This window comes from Triturus cristatus, chromosome 1_2 (assembly GCF_964204655.1).
Source record: "Triturus cristatus chromosome 1_2, aTriCri1.1, whole genome shotgun sequence".
Classification (NCBI taxonomy): Eukaryota; Metazoa; Chordata; class Amphibia; order Caudata; family Salamandridae; genus Triturus; species Triturus cristatus.
Genome location: NC_140580.1, coordinates 330,983,063 through 331,001,347, shown reverse-complemented (window position 1 = coordinate 331,001,347; position 18,285 = coordinate 330,983,063). Strand labels below are relative to the sequence as shown.

General features: G+C 43.4%; 1 protein-coding gene across 1 annotated transcript in view; it reads right to left on the bottom strand.

The window, feature by feature from the left end:
- Positions 1-18,285, bottom strand: part of LOC146867262 (transmembrane protein 150A-like) — a 640,885-nt gene that overhangs the window by 183,041 nt on the left and 439,559 nt on the right. Inside the window, exon 4 of the mRNA XM_085603926.1 lies at positions 7,950-8,017. Within this exon, the coding sequence (XP_085460052.1) occupies positions 7,950-8,017 (68 nt within the window). The remainder of the gene's footprint in view (positions 1-7,949; positions 8,018-18,285) is intronic.

Below are 18,285 nucleotides of genomic sequence, written 5' to 3'. Positions count from 1 at the left end.
AGGTTGGCCTTCAGTGGTTACTTTATTGCCAAGGAAAGAAGAAAGGGAACTTTTTGGGTACTTTTACTATCTTGAGGAAGATCTCCAAGGGCTTGAAGTTGAGCTTGCCTCCTGTTCTGAAGTCTCGGGGGCACAAAGACTTCACCACCAGCTCCCCCTGAATTTCCTTGCTGGGAATTCTACCTGCAGTGAGGTGCCTGCTGTTGTTTTGGGCCCTCTGGAGACTGCGTGTCGTTGGGAGCTGGAAGCGCGATGCAATGAGGAAGCAGCGTGTCACCGCCGCAGCAGTTGCCGTCGCATTGCCAAAGAAGCGTGTCGCCACCGCAGCTGTTAGCCGTCGCATCGCCGAGGAAACTAGTCGCATCACCGGAGAAGCGTGCCACCGCCACAGAGGTTGCCGTCGCATCACCGGAGAAATGTGTTGAAAGGCCTGTCGCGGCTCCCAAGTTCATCGATTTCGCTGCACGGCCATTGGGCGTGCATGCATCACATCCACGTTGTCGCATTGCATCAAAGACGCCATTTTAATGGATTGCACAGGATCGTCGCATCGAGGCGCCATCTTGTCGCATCGTAACCGGAACGCAGTGAGAAACCGACGCATCACCTCCTCTCCGGTAAGGAACCGACGCCTCACCTCCCCCGAAGCAAGGAACCGACGCATCACCTTCCCTGCGACCCTTTTGTTTGTATTGCGCAACGCATCCAAGGTACTTTGAGAGTAAAGTGTCGCATTTACCATCTACTTTGAACTAAGCTATTTCTACCATCTGAAAGTCATATTTTTATTACAGTATTGTGGATTTTTGTCATTTGGTCTTGTGTTAAGTCTAGTAAAGACTACTTATTTTTAGGTCTCGCCGTCGTGCTTGTGGCGGCATCCACCTTGCGGGAGCACGCAGGGGCGCACCACAAGCACGAGTATGTACTTCCAACAAGAGCAGACTTCGCGTGCACCACTCCCGGGCTCACTTCCTGCTCCCCATATCCCCATATCTCTCTCGCGCGCGCTCCCAGGACAGTTCCCAGGACAGTACTGACGCAAGCACGAGTGTGCTTCAAAACAGCTGCTCCGGGTGGCAGCGTCGGTTTGTTTTTTCTGACCTCCAAAGCAGTCTCCTGTCAGGAGGAGGAGGCAATGGCTTCAATTGATTTTTTAGGTGCGCACACACAAGCGTATTTTTTTTTGTAATTTTTATATGCCGCTGTACAGTGCGGAGCTTTTGGCACTAAATCTGTATAATGCAATTTTTGTTTATCTCACCTCTAACCCGGAGCACTTAACAGTGTACAATGCACTTCTGTTTTTTAGCATTACTTGTGTGTGGGCTGTGCGTTTATTTCTCTGTTCCTTTCGCTCCTCACACCGCTGCAGCTCCCCGTATTTACATTAAGTATTTTTTTAAATGCACCCATGCCGAGTTTATACCTCAGTGTCAGCCACACAGCTTTATTTATAAGCTCACCGTATTTAGATTAACTAAGAAATTGTTTTTAAAAGCGCACCCATTCCGCATTTGTGCTTTCACTTTAATGGCGGACATTAATGGTGGTCATGTACCGTAAATCGCATTGCTGAAATGACTGGGACTGAAAGGCCGTGGCCTTCATTTTGTTGCAGCTGAAACCTTGCAGCTATGTGGAGCTCAGACATTCCTTTTTTGTAGATGCCATTGGTGGACAGCAGGTAAACAGCTTACTGTAAATGTGCTTTGTGCCAGCTGGCAGCATGCTCACCTCAAGCTTGTGACTCGAGCTTGGGGTTATAGAAACGGCCTATAACAGTCTAACCCCCGCTGCAGTCCAATGGAAGATTTTCCTCCAGATCCGAGAAGGATCAGCAGCCTCACACACAAGACGCACTATATCTGTATAATGTGATTATTTTTTATCGCACCTCTGACCCGGAGCACTTAACAATGGACAAAATGTAATCGGAAGTCTGAAGTACCCGAGCACACTTCCCAAAAAGTCATGTTCTATTACTTTCTGCTGCTGCCTTTGTTTTCATTGTTGATGGGTGGATTTAGGCCAAGAATGCCGAAGAGTGGTTGTTATATTAATACACTCTCAATAGGCCTATGTCACATCTCTCAGCTTTTGGTGAAAGCTGCGACTGCCATACAATGACAAGCATTTGCATTGCAATAGGCCTCACATTTGCGAGGGTTTCAGCTATTGGCATTGTAAATGACAATGCCTTTTATTTATGTGTTGGATCTGAAAACAGATAAATAAAAGGCATTACCATTTACAATGCCAGTAGCTTCAGCTCTCGCAAATGCAAGACCTATTGCATTGCAACTGCTTGTTTTAATGATGTACACAATACAAAATTTAAACATGAAAATCCAAGCACACGTAAAAAAATTGGAAAACAAGTTGCCAACACACTGTTTAAAATATAAATAAACTCTCACAAAAAAATACATAAATTAAATAAACAAACAATGGGGGTGACTAAAAATATGTGCACTGGCTGCAGAATTGGATGAGTAGGGCAAGAACAGTCACAATCCAATGTAATGGAGCGCTTCAACAGACAATATTTCCTTTTGCTGTTGCTCCACCAATTTTTACACTAATGTACACCAGTGTACTCCAACATAAGCAGAAGCCAGAAGGTTAATGTCAGGGTCTCCATTTACGAAGTGGACCAGAGGAACCAACACACATTTATATTGTTTTTCTTTATTACAATTTTTCAATATGCTAGACAGCAGCCGCACTTTTCTAAAACATAACTTTAACACATTGGCATAGCCAATAGCTCTAGCTAAACACTTAAAAGGGCCCAAAGGCGAGACCTATTGGCTATGCCAATGCTAGTTCTAAACTGGTATGGTGTCCATTTGTAGTGTTTTCACTGTATTACTGTATGTGTTCACAAATGCTTTACACGCTACCTCTGAGATGAGCCTGCCTGCTCGTGCCAAGCTACCAAGGGGGTGAGCAGGGGTTATTTTAGGAGTGTATCCCCCTTACCCAGACTAGAAGTAAGGGCCCCTACTTGGTCAAAGGTACCTACCCCTTCCAACTAGAGACCCCCATTTCTAACAATGATGATGAGTCAACCAGTCTTTATCATAAGATCGTAGACTTTCTGAAACTGGCTGATATTGGATGCAACGGACCCAGTGACATTAAACTTGATAGTATGCGTAAGTTTAGAACATCACACCCACAAAAACGAGGTTGTTGTTAGAGCGCCACAAAAATGTTGAATTAAGATAGCAAGATTCACAACTCTTTCACAAACCTCTAATATCCCCCCATTCCACTTATATTTGAAGTCTTTTGTAGCAATACAGCGGTGTCATTAGCTGGAAATAAGACAACCATTTTTTCTGCAAATATTACTGTGTGCAATAGGTAAGTGGAATTCTAACTACCATGCAAAATAAACCTGAAGTTAAGACGCATTCTAAAGAGTGCTAAGGGTAGAACGTACCATGTAAGCCTAGATGGGACCGATGCAGGTCATACTTTCAAGAAGCCACTGGCTTTGTAACTGAATTCCATTTATATTCAGTTCATTTTGTGGTTATCCTTAAAAAGCTGGTTTCAAACTGGGGTGGTATAGGGAGCAACAGAATGCTAGATTCTACCCAGATGTCTTGACTGAGGGTGAGTAGTTGAAAAGTTTCAGTACTCCGTCCATCATCTTGTTGTGCTTGCTATGTTTGCCCTAAGTGGCTGAGGGTATGCACAGACGTGGGTCTCTTGCTCGATGTGCCATTGGATTCAAGCTAGCCTGGCTGATGAAGGGTGGTACCCCCGAAACCGGTCCCAGGATGCTTGTTACCAGTTCAGGCAGGGCCTTGGCAGTTCTGGCTGTACTGCTCCCATGAGGAGCAGGGTCAAGACTGATTTGCCTATGGCTGGGTCTAAACTGCAGTGGCGTGGTGAGAAAAAGAATGATGGATTTAACCCAGATCTGTGACTGGGGGTGAGTGGTTGAAAAGTGTCAGCACTCCGTCCATCATCTTGTTGCGTTTGCTATCCTTACAAAGTGCCATGAATCTGTCCCCACCGAGGACAACTGTGCTATACAGTGTTGAAGACTAAAGCTCTTTAGCAAAGTGAAACCTATGCACAGAAAAGTAAAAGCCTGTTTTGTTAATTTGCTCGAATGTAGAAAAGACGTCCTTCGTATTTTTTTTATTTATTTGGTTCCTTCTCTGTACTAGGTCTGGCAAAACTGTATTTTTTTTGTACAGTGAGGTATTTAGGGTTCGAAAACGTGACAGTTATTTACTGCCTACCGGTTTCGGTTCAGGGCTCATGCCACTCTGCAGATGCTTTAGAGCGCAACACAAGGAGGTGATGAGCAAGAACTTGAGAAAACGAGTCCTAGGTCCCCTCAGCAATAGTGTTTTACTGGGCAGAAGCCACAGTCTCCTTCTACATGAAATATTTTTTTTTATTTGCATACTTTCTAAAGACACTTTGTATTTCACATACCACAAATAATTATCACAAATGACATATTACCAAGAAGGATTCTTTTTTCTGCCAACCACATGAAACCTTGCAAAACGAATAAGTCTTTTCTTGCAAGTGGCAACAGCATTCGGTCTACTTTGCACATTACACATACACATCATATTATTACACTGAGCATAATAAAATTAACAATACACAGATGGGCAGTTTCTCATTGTGAATAGCTTGGCACATTTAGAAATAATATGGAAGTGTATATATTTGTGTCTATTAAAATGTTATCCATATTGTAGAGGAGAACAAAATAATATTAAGTTAAATTAATGTTTGCCTTATGTATTCGCCTGACTTGTCCAGAGGTTTCCTCCTTAAACTGCTCGTTATCCACTTTTATTTTCTTGTTATGTGAATTAAATTGAAACTACAGAGGGTTTTTTTTTCAAATACAGAAAGTCCAACCTCAACGGGACTGTGTGTTCAGACTTTAATGATCCGACCCTCCTCGACCGCAACGTTTAAGAGCACGTGAAAAATAGAGACCACCACCGTCCCTTGTCTGATGGCAGAAAGGGTGCCATCCCTCTCCCACAGTCTCGCACAGTCGATTAACTTCCCTTGGCACCAAAGTCAAAGGAGCAACAGACTGTGGCACTTAGAGGTACAGCCAGCCAGGTGTGTTTTTTCTGGACTCTCCCTTAGAGGTCTTTTTACTTAACCCGGTCTCTGAGTTGCCAACTTCACCTACTGCGAGCCACAGATAAGAGCTGCATGTTCCAGTGGTCATTTGGCATGCAAGAAGCTTGAACACAGCAAGAAAGTCGCGAAAGGTCCGGGCTAAGGTCACAACCTTTGGAGGATGCCCATCACATCGTGTGCCCTTTCCTCATGTAAAAGGCAGATAATGTCCTACTTTAATATTTCAACAATATTTTTCACCTCAGGTAAATGGCTGCATGTGAGCTGTGTAACTAAAGAGTCCCTTTTTTATTGGTGTGCTCTGACAAGCCCAACCCAAATCAAAACACAGTGGACAGACTCCTCACACCCAACACTACAAAGATATGCCTAACTTCCGACTTTTATAATTGCCTAAGCATTACCACTTCAGCTGCGTGTCCATATCGAGATAAATTCATAACTCACCATACACCAGAAGTGACACTCGAGCACAATTCCTGGCACCGTCAAACACACCACGTGGCTCATGTTACATAGCAGGCCAAGTGCCTGACTGCTCCAAAATACATCTATACCGTCTCACCAATCCATGAAGCAACCATTCGGAAGAAGTTAACCTAAATACACTACAATCTCAGACAGACAGACAGACAGAGACACAGACACACACACACAGAGAGACACCCACACACACAGACACACAGACACACACACACACAGACTCTCTCTCTCTCTCTCTCTCTCTCTCTCTCTCTCTCTCTCTCACTCTCATCAAAGGAATCAATTTGGCAAAGAGATTTGAAAAGTGATAGCTGTGTGAAGTCTGCAACGGGACTATTGTACACCCGAGCCGAAAGCAACAATCTGCAATGTGTTCTTACAGAGGAGGAACCCATACAACTACTGCTCCACACAGCATAATACAAATGTGCCTAACATTACACATATCACACAACTGGGGTCTTAAAACTCTTATCTTCCAGGAGACTCATCTAGATGACATAACATTCCAGTATTGGGGTGAAATGAGTCTGCCCGCACAATTTCTCTAATTACATACATATTGAGTTGTGTCCTTAAATGAATATAGAAAGTCATTAGCTTTATCGTGATACAACTAATCAATGATGCAGAGGAGAGGCATGCAGTTGCAAGAAGTCTGTTGTCCCAGCACTAAATACCTTTGGTAACCATATGTTGACCGAATATAGACACGCTTGATTTTTATGACTATACACCGATTGGTGAATCGGGTCCATGTCACGCATCTCACTTCAGTTAGCCCAGTCATCTGCCAGCATTCCTCCTCATCTAGCACCGCACTGGATGTGCTCCAAGCCGGGCCATGCATCTGCCTTGAGTAACATGTGACCCTGCTGAGCAGGTAGATCAGTGTCGCAATTTTCATGGACCACAGAAAACTGAATTTCCCTTGCCGGGGGTTTCCAAGGTTGGTCTACTGAAGGTTTGGCAGCCTTTCAGGCAGAAATTGATCGGCTTTCTCAACATTTAAAATGCAACCATCAGGCAACTCTCAAGAATCTTGGTCAATATTAAGGATTGGTGGTGGGAGGTTGTCAAACAACTGAGTGTAGGACAATTGTTTTGTCCTTTTGTCATATGCGAATTATGTGAAATAAAGCACTCGGTGTTGAAGCGTTCCAGAATCACCATCTTTTCTTAGGCTTTTAAGGTCTGTGAACATTTCCCTTTTTGCTTTTTATATACTCTCGATTTAAGCCTTCAATGGCAAATCATACTTTCTCCAGTTCATTGCCAGCCATCAGAAGAGACCACGGACCAAGGTAACACCAATTTGGGGCCAATGACGCCTGGAGTAAGGGAAAATGTGCATTTGAAACATGAGAGAGGAGAATTCAATTCAAAGAAAAAGTAGGCCCTCTTCCAGTTCTGTCAGCACTGTTGATGTTTTATATTACAAAGATCTAGGGGTTTAAGTCGGATGAAAAAATTAAGAGGGTCTCTCATAGGGGCGTGGCTAATGTAATTAAGGGCGTGGCTTAAAACATTTAAGCTAAAAATCTGTGCTTAGTATAGTGTGCCACCAGACTAGGACTATTGGCTTTGTCAATGGTTGTTCTTTGCATAAGATGAATTAAGCAACAACTATGGCGTGAAGGCAAAAATGGGAGCCCAACAGAGACCTGTCTCAACACCTGCTTTTTAGAACTGAGCACCGGCAGACCTGCAAAGATCAATGTTTTACTGCAGGTGGTGCAGAACATTCACAGTGAGATGAGAGTGACCGATTTTTTTAGAATTTAAAATGAGTATTGCCATGCACCTCGAAGCATGAACTAAGTTTCAAGACTGAAGTTGCCCCTCAATAGAAAGTGACGGGAATCTCCTGATGCATTAACCAATATGTTTATCACCGTGGAGGGTAAAAATGGTTTTGAGCCCACTAAAGAGGGAGTTTACAGATCCTAACATGGCTCCTGATTCTGGCCTATGCCCGGGTAAAGTCTGGTGTAAAGGCGCTAGAGATCATCTATTGCAACTCTGATTGGTGCAAACAGAGAGAATAATGGGCACTTTTAAGAAGAAGGGAACATCATTTATGCAGGAGGTTGGAGACCGTGCAGGGACGTGCACTCACATTACTGTTTACTAACTGCTTTGGTGTCAACAACTTTACAGTGTTGTTTCCAGTTAGGGCCATGGTGGCAGAAGTGCCCAAATGACAAGGTGAGACAGATAGGATTCACAGTACCAGAATTCTAAATATACGATTAAGGTACTATGAGGCCACTGCCCAACTTTTTTACAATCCAGAGGAAACAGTTACAGAAATCTGGACTTACCCATAAAAGAGCCAAGGCTGCAGATCAGGCTGAAGAAACAGCTCTCAGGGGGCAGGTTGCCACATTTACTGCAAAAACAAATGAGGGAGAGAAAGCAATGAGACAGTTATGATGGTCACGGAAAGAGAGTGCTCTGGTACGGAGAGAAAGAAAAGAAAGATGAGAAAGCTAATGAAGGAAATGAAAGGAAAAAAGGAAGGAAAGAGAAACAGAGGAAAGGTGAGAGGGAAGAGAAGAACGGTAAGGAAAACAGAAGGAATAAAGAAAGGCTTGGAAGAATCAAAAGGGAAAGAAAAGCAAGGAGTGAAGAACGGATAAAGGTGCTGAAGAGGTACAGGAAATGGCCACAAAAAGGTATGTGCAGAATGGGGAAAATGTTGAGGGACTGGAGAATAGTAATGATTTGACTTGAGCAAAAAATGGCAGGCGGGTGAATGATAGTGATGAAGGTGAATGAGAAAGAAGGAAGAAATGGAGAGGATGAAAGGAAGGAAGAAATTGTGAAAATAAAGAAAGGAAGCAAAGGAGAAAATAAAGTGAGGAAAAAATAAAACTAAAGATGAGATGGAAAGCTAAAATGAAATTGAGAGCTAATAAAAATGTTGGAATGAAGGGGTGATGATAAAGGAAGGAAGCTGATTCAAAAAGAAAGGAAAATAAGGAGAAGGGACTAAAGAAGGTGTTAGTTTTGTTCGATTCCACCTGGAACATAAAACATTCAGCGAAAGGTGGAAATATTGTGGAAATGCTTTACAAAGAAGGTACTTTCCTGCAAAACAAAAAAAAAAGTCCCAGTTCTCTTCCTGCACAATGTCGACGACGACCGTCAGAATTAAGTGCTTTGCTTACGGAGACAGACGCCGGAAAGGGGCTTACACAGCAGTAAAGCAATGTGAAAACATTTCGGGAATGCAAATTCCATACTGCATTACTTGGACCACTCGAATAAACTGAGTTGGAAGGTGGGTCTTAAATTACGTATTCACACCGGAACAGGTGGTAATCTGTCGGCCATGGCTCTGGTGTGATGGCGGGCAGCCACGGTTGGGGACTTAATAACAAAACCGAAAATAGCGGAGGTGAAAAAGTAACAGGTAACGTTCACAACCGTGTGAGCAAGCCAATGAAAATACAGTAAACCAACGCAAGTAGTAAACGGTGATATTCGTAGTAAACAGGCATCCACAAATGTTTCTTCAGTTTAAAATCTGCCCTGCTGGTTTTTACAATACTGAGAAAACTTTGAAAAAAGAGATTGCATTCTATACAGAATGTATGTAGGATATAGAAAATGTGACAAATAGCGTGATACTCGAATGGAACATTTCAGATGTACATAGTCCCTCATACATTCTAATGGAAGCACTTCCTGGAAGGCGGAATGACAAGAAATGGCCAATTGTATGAAGTGAAAGGGTGTTACTCCTCTGGATGAAGCCAATGAGCACCCGTTGCACATTTTAAACAGTTGGTAACAATTTATCTTGCACACAGTTGCACTGTTGAGCCCGACTTAAAAATGTCTCCTGACAATGCGTGGGGTACCATACAGTCATCCATTAATTAGAGAACGCATTCAACAATGATTCACTGTGTACGGTTCTCCCTGGAAGCGTTCAGTAAGAATAGGGTAAGAAATCTCAGTACATTATGGTATAGAAAAACTGAAGTGGTGTTTCCCTGTAGTGACTCCAAAGCGTGCAGAAGCTGCTGTTGGCTCTCGCAAAGTCCCTGGCAGAGGTTGCTGGCAGTGGGGTGGGGTCCCTGGCAGAGGTTGCTGGCAGTGGGGTGGGCGGAATTTGCGAAGTCGTGCTAAGCAAACCTCCGTGAAATGGTAAAAAATCTCTGTGAGCACGCAAAAGTTCCGCGAACACGCCAAATTGCTTGTTCCGTCCGTTCGCGATGCTTTTTTCCTGTTCACGAACGCTGTTAGCGTGCTCGGGGAGAAATATCTTGCGAACACGCATTTTAAAAGTGCGAACAAGCAAAAAATTCTGCAAAACCGCGGATCGCGGAATTTTTGCTAATTCCGCGTTCTCCGCAGAACGCGAACTTACCCAAATTCCATGAGCGGAACGGAATTTACCGCCCAGGCCTAGCTGGCACCTCCCTGCTCTCCATCAGAGCTCTAGTAAAGAGGGCAGCAACTTGCTGTAAGAATGAGGAGAGGGGAACGCAGACTGAGGTGAGGAGAGCTGCAGGGTGCCCCGCTTTTTAATATCTATTTGTATGAGAAGCATGATTTGCTGTGAGAGCAGGAGGACCACCGCCCAAGTGGATCAACCATCACATGAAACCTTCCGTCAGACTCGTTTTAACCAACATCACTTATCCTTCTGGAATTAGTAGCATTATAGCTACGGGATTAAAAATTCCACCATGCAATCATGCAAGCTACATGCTTCTGTCACTCTTGTTACATTACATTACAAAGAAAATCCACAGATAATAAAAAAATACTTATTGTTCTCGTTTTATAAAGAGTCTTGTTACATGGGTACGTGCCAGAAATTTAACAGCATTAATGTACATTTTGCGATTCACAAAATAGCTCAACTGTTTTTGATGGCGCTGCTCTCGTTTGCCCATGCTTTGGCCGGTAGAGCACAGTCAGACCCTGGCTATGAAATCCCTGGCCTTCTCACCTTAGGAACCAAATGATGCTTGTGAAACGGTGCACCTGGTCCTAATTTGATAAAAAATCTTTCTGCATGTTGTCACATTGTCTGCTGATGAAGGATCACCATATATTGAACCCTGTTCAGAATGGGTTAAATATATATGAAGCTATACAATCTCAGGCAGGCCAATATGTGACATGAAGCAAATGTACCAAAGAGTGGCTAGTCACACAACAAGGAGTAGAAGAATTAGCCACCGAACCAGTTACCCAGGTTTTCCAGCGTTCTATTCCTGCAAAGACCCTTGGGGCTGAATCAGTACTTCCTGAGTGGCGGCTGGCAGCATGACAAGATGGTGAGCAGGAAAGTAACCGAGGAGACAGATCCGTGTCTTCAGAGTCTGGCACATATTGTCTCATTTGCTTGCCAGTCATAGGAAAATATATTCTACTAGAATGATATTCATTAATAAGTAACTGTGTACATGACTCCCAGGCCTGGATCTAACTTTGACCCCCTTACCAGAGTCTTCCATTGAAACCTCTGCAGCATAGGGCTGGCTTCAACTGTCCGCTATAGCCAAGCTGAAATGTCGAACAATGGCTCAGACATGGGTCAAGTCACAAACAATTAACACACAAAAGTAAGACTTTTCCTTCCCGATTCCTTGTACAATTTGGGTAAAATGGGGATGTCTTGCAACTTTGGCCCTACAGCTCCAGGTCAGATGCCCGCAATTCAGGAAGTAACAGCCCTACCGACTGGGAAAAGGTGCAGACCATAGTCTGACTCAAAATCAAACGGACGGAAACTCATGGGCACGAAGGGCTGACAGTGCACCATGCAGACTCTACTGGATTTGGCTATCACGCGGGCCAAATGGATGCTGGATCGCTGCAAAACAAGCAATACAAGTCAGTGAAGGAAGGGGCAATGAAAGGTGCTGAAGGATGGGAGTGTGCTCCCAGATAGTCACCATTAGGTCTCACTAGCATTTGTAGTATAGCTCCTTGAGGCAGCTCTCCTCCAATCTCCAGCTAGGAATTGAAAGACGTTGTATGTGCTGTGTCTGCATCCCTAGGGTCCTTGGGATGGCTGGGGCTTACAAGAAGGCAAAGTGACACGCGTATGTAGGCCTAGCCAAAAGAGCTTAAGTGGGCCATAAGGCTTGGTCCCACTCTAGAGTAAAGTGGCAGCGCTGAGCTCCAGGTTCTGAAAGCATCACAGCAGCAAGGCCCATTCTTGTCCAACCACAACTAATGCCACTCTGACAATGACCTAGAAACGTAGGTGTCTGCCCAAAAACAAGATGCCACTCAGGTTCTGAATATATTTCTGAGAATCCTTGTCTCCATTCCTCCATAGCCCGTTAGCTACCTTCCAAAATATCTCTATGATCTTTCACATGATCTTACACTTTCTCTCACCACCATGACCTCTCCCACTGGCTCCCCCTCCTCTCCTCTTTGCAAATCGTCTCTCAATCCTACTGACATGCTCTTCCCTCTAACTCCGTCATTACTTCGTGGTCAGGCTCTATCTTGGCTTCTCCCGGTAATCTACTTCTCACCTCCAGTTAATCATGATAATGTAGCTGATTTAGTACCCCCTACGTTGGCAGTTAAATCCGCAACTGCGTGAATTTGTCTCACAACAGGTTATAAGTCACCATAAGGATCTCGCCTCTAACACCATATAATTCCGTCCGATGTAAGGAAACCAAGCAAAAAAAATCATCAGGGGTAACACTATGATGGGGGGGGAGGCAAATAGGCCGAAGACTGACATCTGACTAGCAGTGCATCGCCCAAGCATAGAATATATTAGTCAAGAACCATGAATTTGTTCCAGTTTCGAGGTGTGCGAAGTGACTTTTACTCACTGTCGAATACATAAATTAATAAATAAAATCCTTATTAACTTCATATTGTTGGCAAAGTTTTAGAAACTTGAAAGGGTAAAACTTGCCCGGAATATGCTTTGCTGAATATATATTTAAAAAAAATCCCTGCGAAAGCTACTTTCTTGTAAGCAAATAACGTTGCTAAAAATTTGCGGTACAAATCTCCCTCGCATACTCTTTTTTCCAGAAAAAAGGTCACCTGCAGGCTAGTCTCTGCGGAGGGGACAGGTAGAGCTTTTAGAGTAAAATTTTAATTTCATATACCCCTACTGTATGTATAATCTTATTTTACCAAACTGTGCAATGAAATCCCAGATGTCTTCATTACATACTCGCTTTATGAGACATATGTAATAAATAGTCTAGGATTAAACGTTCTAGCCTTGCTGCAGAACTATGTATTGCTGTTACAGAAAAAAGCACCACTTCAGAGCTAAGCTCCCCCATATAAATCTCCAGATCACCAACAACCGAGCCTCGACTCTGATGACATTACTTCCCAACCTCTCAGAGCAACTCTTTCTACCTGCGGTTAAAACTACAATGACAAAAGAGTCTGTTCACTGCAAACACAGTGACACCGCCTGTTGAAGAGTATCTGAAACACTCCCTTGGACACACCCAGTGTCTCCACTCCCTTCTTGTGTTGTTGCATAAAAAAAAAAAACTTCAGTAGACTTGTCCCAGCAAATAAACGCAAATGGCTACTCCTAGGGTTTTCAATGGACTCAAGAAACAATACTGTTGTTAGCAGAATGTGAATGGTTTCCCAAATACATGCTTTTTAAACAACTTCTGGGTATTGGGTGTATTTTGGGCTATATGTGTTTTTGGGGTAGGGAAGTGGGGGGTTTGAGACCTCTGTCAGTGTTTGAGAATGGGGATCGGTAGGGTGGTCATCGGCAAGGAGGATCATATGCCATTGACTCCGGGCAGTTTGAATCAGATCTGGATGTCAGGCGGGTAATCATATTCAGCGTTAATCAGGGTTGCACGTGACAATTAACATTTAAAGGCTTAATTGAACATTTATTTATGTTTTCAGAAGTGTCCTAAAAATCAAGAGGTTTTATTCTGTTTTCAATTGTGGGCTGAGTCTGTCCATAGTCTGGGCACCGTGTGCCAAGGAAACTGGCGACAGACGTTTCCTATCAAAATGGCAAAGACCGTGTGTAGGCATTTGACACTAACATTTTAGAACATCTCCATGGTAGACTACACATTATTCACATTTTAAAATGTATGGCTTATTTAAAACACACTTATTCTTGTGTTGCTTATGCTCACTAACTTGTTACTCATGATACTTAGTGTTTAGGGATGCAAATTGATGACTAAGTAGCAAGCGACAAACCCAATTTTTTATTATCTTTGGTTTCCACTATAGGCCATTTTGTAAAATTCCCAATCACTCTTAGTTTGTGGTGTGAGATGTATTTGACTACAGATGGATCAAGGAGTTCCATCTCTGCGTAGTGTCCCTTACGAGACATAAGGTTGTCATCAGTGATCTGCAGAAGAGCGGTTCCTGCTAGTCTCATGGATCTGAAACCTGAGGGTAGCATGCTGTACTCAATATTCTTAACAGGTCGCGTTGTGACCATCTTTCTCGTATTTTGATTGGGTAGGCAAGGTTCTGAAGAGGTTGTGCTCTGCATTGTTTTTCCCCCCAGGAGGGAACTTATAATTACAATGCTGTTAAGGAGGGGGGGATGATCAAGCACTCGAAATGTTGCCTTCCAGTTTTGAGAGATTTGTTAGCCTTACCACCTCATCCTTAATTGTATACGCGATAAGAACAGCTGCGAAGGAAACAGACTTGCTGGGTGTTTGGAGACTGGTGATCATGGAGTTTGTCAGGCAATCAGGATTAGTCAGTTAGCAGGGAATGTTTTATTTTGACCAAGAACTGTTGGTCACTTCCTGAATGTGGGTTGAGCCTTCTGCCCAGTTTGTCCTCTTAGTTGCTATAGCCCCCACAATTAATACTACACAATGTTTTGCCTGAATAGGCCACCTGCAAATGCTCCTGGTAATCCATATTCCAGTCTGTTTCTTTTTGTATTGTGAATAAGACCTGGTGAAGCCCTGGGGGGCTTCCCGGCAGACTCTACAACTCATACTGTAGGCCCTCACAAGGCTCTGACATAATGCTTGATTTCTCAATCTTGAGTCTGCTGCCAATTTCCCAAGCGCCCATTTCATTGGATGATTTTTTTTCACTTTCAATACATTATTAAGAATATATATATATATATATATATATATATATATATATATATATATATATATATATATATATATATATATATATATATATATATATTACCGTTTCCATAGGAAATCCGCAACATTCTATTTTGAATAACTTTGGCGCCGGTTGACGAATCCTCGCGAATTTTTCAAAATAGGTGGGGCGCTACGCTCCGCTCCTACCCAGAAAGTGTCGGGGGGATTCGTCAAGCGGGGGCTGAGATAAAAGGGGGGTCCCAAAACGCGTTTTTCCCATGCATTTTTCCATAGGACCTTTAGACACAGCTACAGCCCGAACGGCTGAACAGAATTACTTGAAATTTGGCATTGAGGTAGTCCTCAGGTCAAGGAAGTGCCTTTTGTAGGTTTGGTGTAAATCTGTTCAGTAGATTCTGAGAAAATAGCCTTTAAATCAATATATATATCTGAGCCAGCTTACGGTGCGCTTACCGTACGCGTACGGTGGCGTGCGCGAGCGCGATTCTGATTGGCCCTTAGATCTTAGTAAACATTCGAATCGGTCGAAACCAGGAAGCGGCGGCCGCCATTTTCTCTCTCGCACTCTGACAGGGGGTTGAAAAACAAAGTGCAAATCATGTAAAGGGGCTGTTTACACAGCTCCCAAGCACCTAGCCATGTCGAGGGAGTCCCCAACGATCCCCCAAGTGAAAAAAGGCAATTTTAATTTTTTCGAAAATTTCGCCGATGACGCTTACCGTACGCGTACGGTAAGAAATAATCAAAAAAAAAAAAATATATCCACATTCTCCCCACCCCGTGTGCAAAAGGTGCCCGAAGGGCACCAGTTGTGCATGGCTCATTAAAGATAAACAAAACATATATTTTACCTGTCACAACGATGCTCATCATATGACCTCCATGTGCGCACGGTGCGCGAAGCGCATCGTGCGTTCATGGCCCATCTAGCGTAACGTGGGCACGCGGTGCGCAAAGCGCACTGCGTTAAGTGGGCGCGCACGCCACAAATGGCATAAAGTAACTTAGCATTTAAAAAAACGTACAAATTCACAGAAAAAAACATAGGTTTCACACACGTTATAGTTAGGAATTAGCATTTAAAAAACCTTGCAAATTCACTGAAAAAAACATAGGTTTCACACGTTATAGTTAGCTGGACATTTTACTGATAAAAAACCAATGAAATTCCCCCGTTATAGTTACTGTAGGCAACTATAACTCACGCGACCGTAATCCTCTGCTGATGACATATGTGTCTTTATGAAAAAAAAATATTTGTAATATATGTATAGCTAAAATTTAATGGAAGAAGACATGGGCAAATAAGTGTCTAAATACAGTATTAGCATCAGCAGAGGATTACGGTCGCGTGAGTTATAGTTGCCTACAGTAACTATAACGGGGGAATTTCATTGGTTTTTTTATCAGTAAAATGTCCAGCTAACTATAACATGTGTGAAACCTATGGTTTTTTCAGTGAATTTGCAAGGTTTTTTATGCTAATTCCTAACTATAACGTGTGTGAAACCTATGGTTTTTTCTGTGAATATATATATATATATATATATATAGATAGATATATAGATATATATAAGATCCAATACCCTCTCAAAATAAAAAGGGTTCGACACAGCCAGGGTACGTCTCACAAAGGTTTTATTCTCTACCAAGTTCAAAAGCAGAGTCCAAAAGGAAAAGAACCTCTAGGCAGATGCATTTCAGCTTCCATCAGCTTTCCTCAGTGCCGGTTCATCAATGAGTGGTTTTCACCTGGGGTCCATTTAGATGTTACTGACGCCACTCCCATTGAGTAGATGACTCTCCCCACGCTCACATTTAAAGGTGCAATACCTCTCTTTTAAGGCTCCGCCATACTTAGGACCGCTGCAGTGCGCTATGCCACATCTGACAGGATAGCCCGTTCAGTGACCGGCTATTCGAACACCCAGTGGAGTCCCAGCACATTGCTGGCTGACGGGCAGCACCGTCGCCGCGGCAGACGGTCCCAGTTGTTCCAAAGTTGCAAGGCGAGTCCCTTTGCAAGTCCCTCCGCAGTTAATACTGCTGCCTTCCTCCCCTATGCATATGTAGACACACAGTAGTTGTTAGCTGCAAGGGGGGGCGCGGCGTTGTATTTTTGTACCAAATTCCAAAACTGCCGTCGGCCGCAGAGCACCAGACCGGGAGGGCGTGTCGTTTAAACAGTGACATATGGAGATATATAACGAGAGACTTCGCCAGAAACGCTCCTGCAAACCAGCAATCACGAGGAGAACAGGAACAGACGAACACTGACCCAAAAAGCAAGTGAGTAGTTTTTATTTGTCTCACAGCAATGCCTGCATGACGCGTTTCAGCCTACGGGAGGCCTTGATCACAAACACTAGAGTAATACCTTCTGTGTAAACCATAGCCTAAGACACTTTTGTCTTTTATTAGAGCTTACTGCCATCTCACTCAAGGCGTGCTGTCAACCCTCTATTTATTTCTGCGGCACAGCTGGTTTATCCACGCCAGCTTTCATGCTTCAGTTGGACACCTGGCAGTGCTGACAAGGTCTAGACACGATAGCCTAGCACTTAAGGCCTGTCCTGGAATGTTTTTTGGCTTGCTGGCTCCTCTCATTCTGAAGTATGGGCTCCGGCCCAAAGAATTTTAAGGCTGGGTACACATGCAAGGCGTGCCCATATGTTAAAACTCAAGGATATAGAAATGTTCTATGTGAAGAAGTGTTAATATGTGGCCAGTAAGCTCAGATCCTGGTAGGTGGTCAGAAAAATATTTTCAAATTCAAACAGTTCCTGGATCTGCTCCCCACTGGCACATACAGGGGCTCAGGCTCTCGTCGTATCTGCGCATCAACACAATAACTCTACTGCTAGCATTCCTACCTAGATCGGAGTGACAGGGCTCTGGTTAGAGCAGCAAGTCTTGGAATAAAAGAACAGCTAATTCTGCAACCTACAGATGGGTGTATATAAAGAGGTTCATTGAAAGGAACAACATGGTTCAAATGCAATATATAAATACCTCTGAATTTAGCCAGTTAGGGCATGTTACGCAATCCAGAACCTGCGATCATACCAGGCCATAACACAATCCATAACCAAAATCAAATCCTTCCATAACTTGCACCAACAATACCATAAGATTGGCTGTCGAAACCTAGCCTGTGGCAAGGCTCAACATGCCCAACCCACCCTGCACCCAACCCCATATGCACAAGGTCTTCTCCAACAACTCATGAGACCAACACCCCGTTGTCCGCAGTTTGCAGCAATGCGCAGCGATGGTTGACCGGGGGCCCCGACCTGTGCCAAGACCCTCCACCCAATCCACCATGCAGCCAACTACAATGCTCAAAGTCTTTGTAAGTGTGCTGGAGTACTAGTGATTATTACTTGGTATCCTCACTTACTACTGGACTACCACTTACTACACAGCCATCCCCGTTTGTATATTCATTAAAGAAGCTGTATCTTTACAACATTATCAATATCATCGTAATTAAAATTTTCAAACAAAGGAATACTTAATCAAGATATTATACAACGTTAAACTGTATGGCACATCCAAGGCA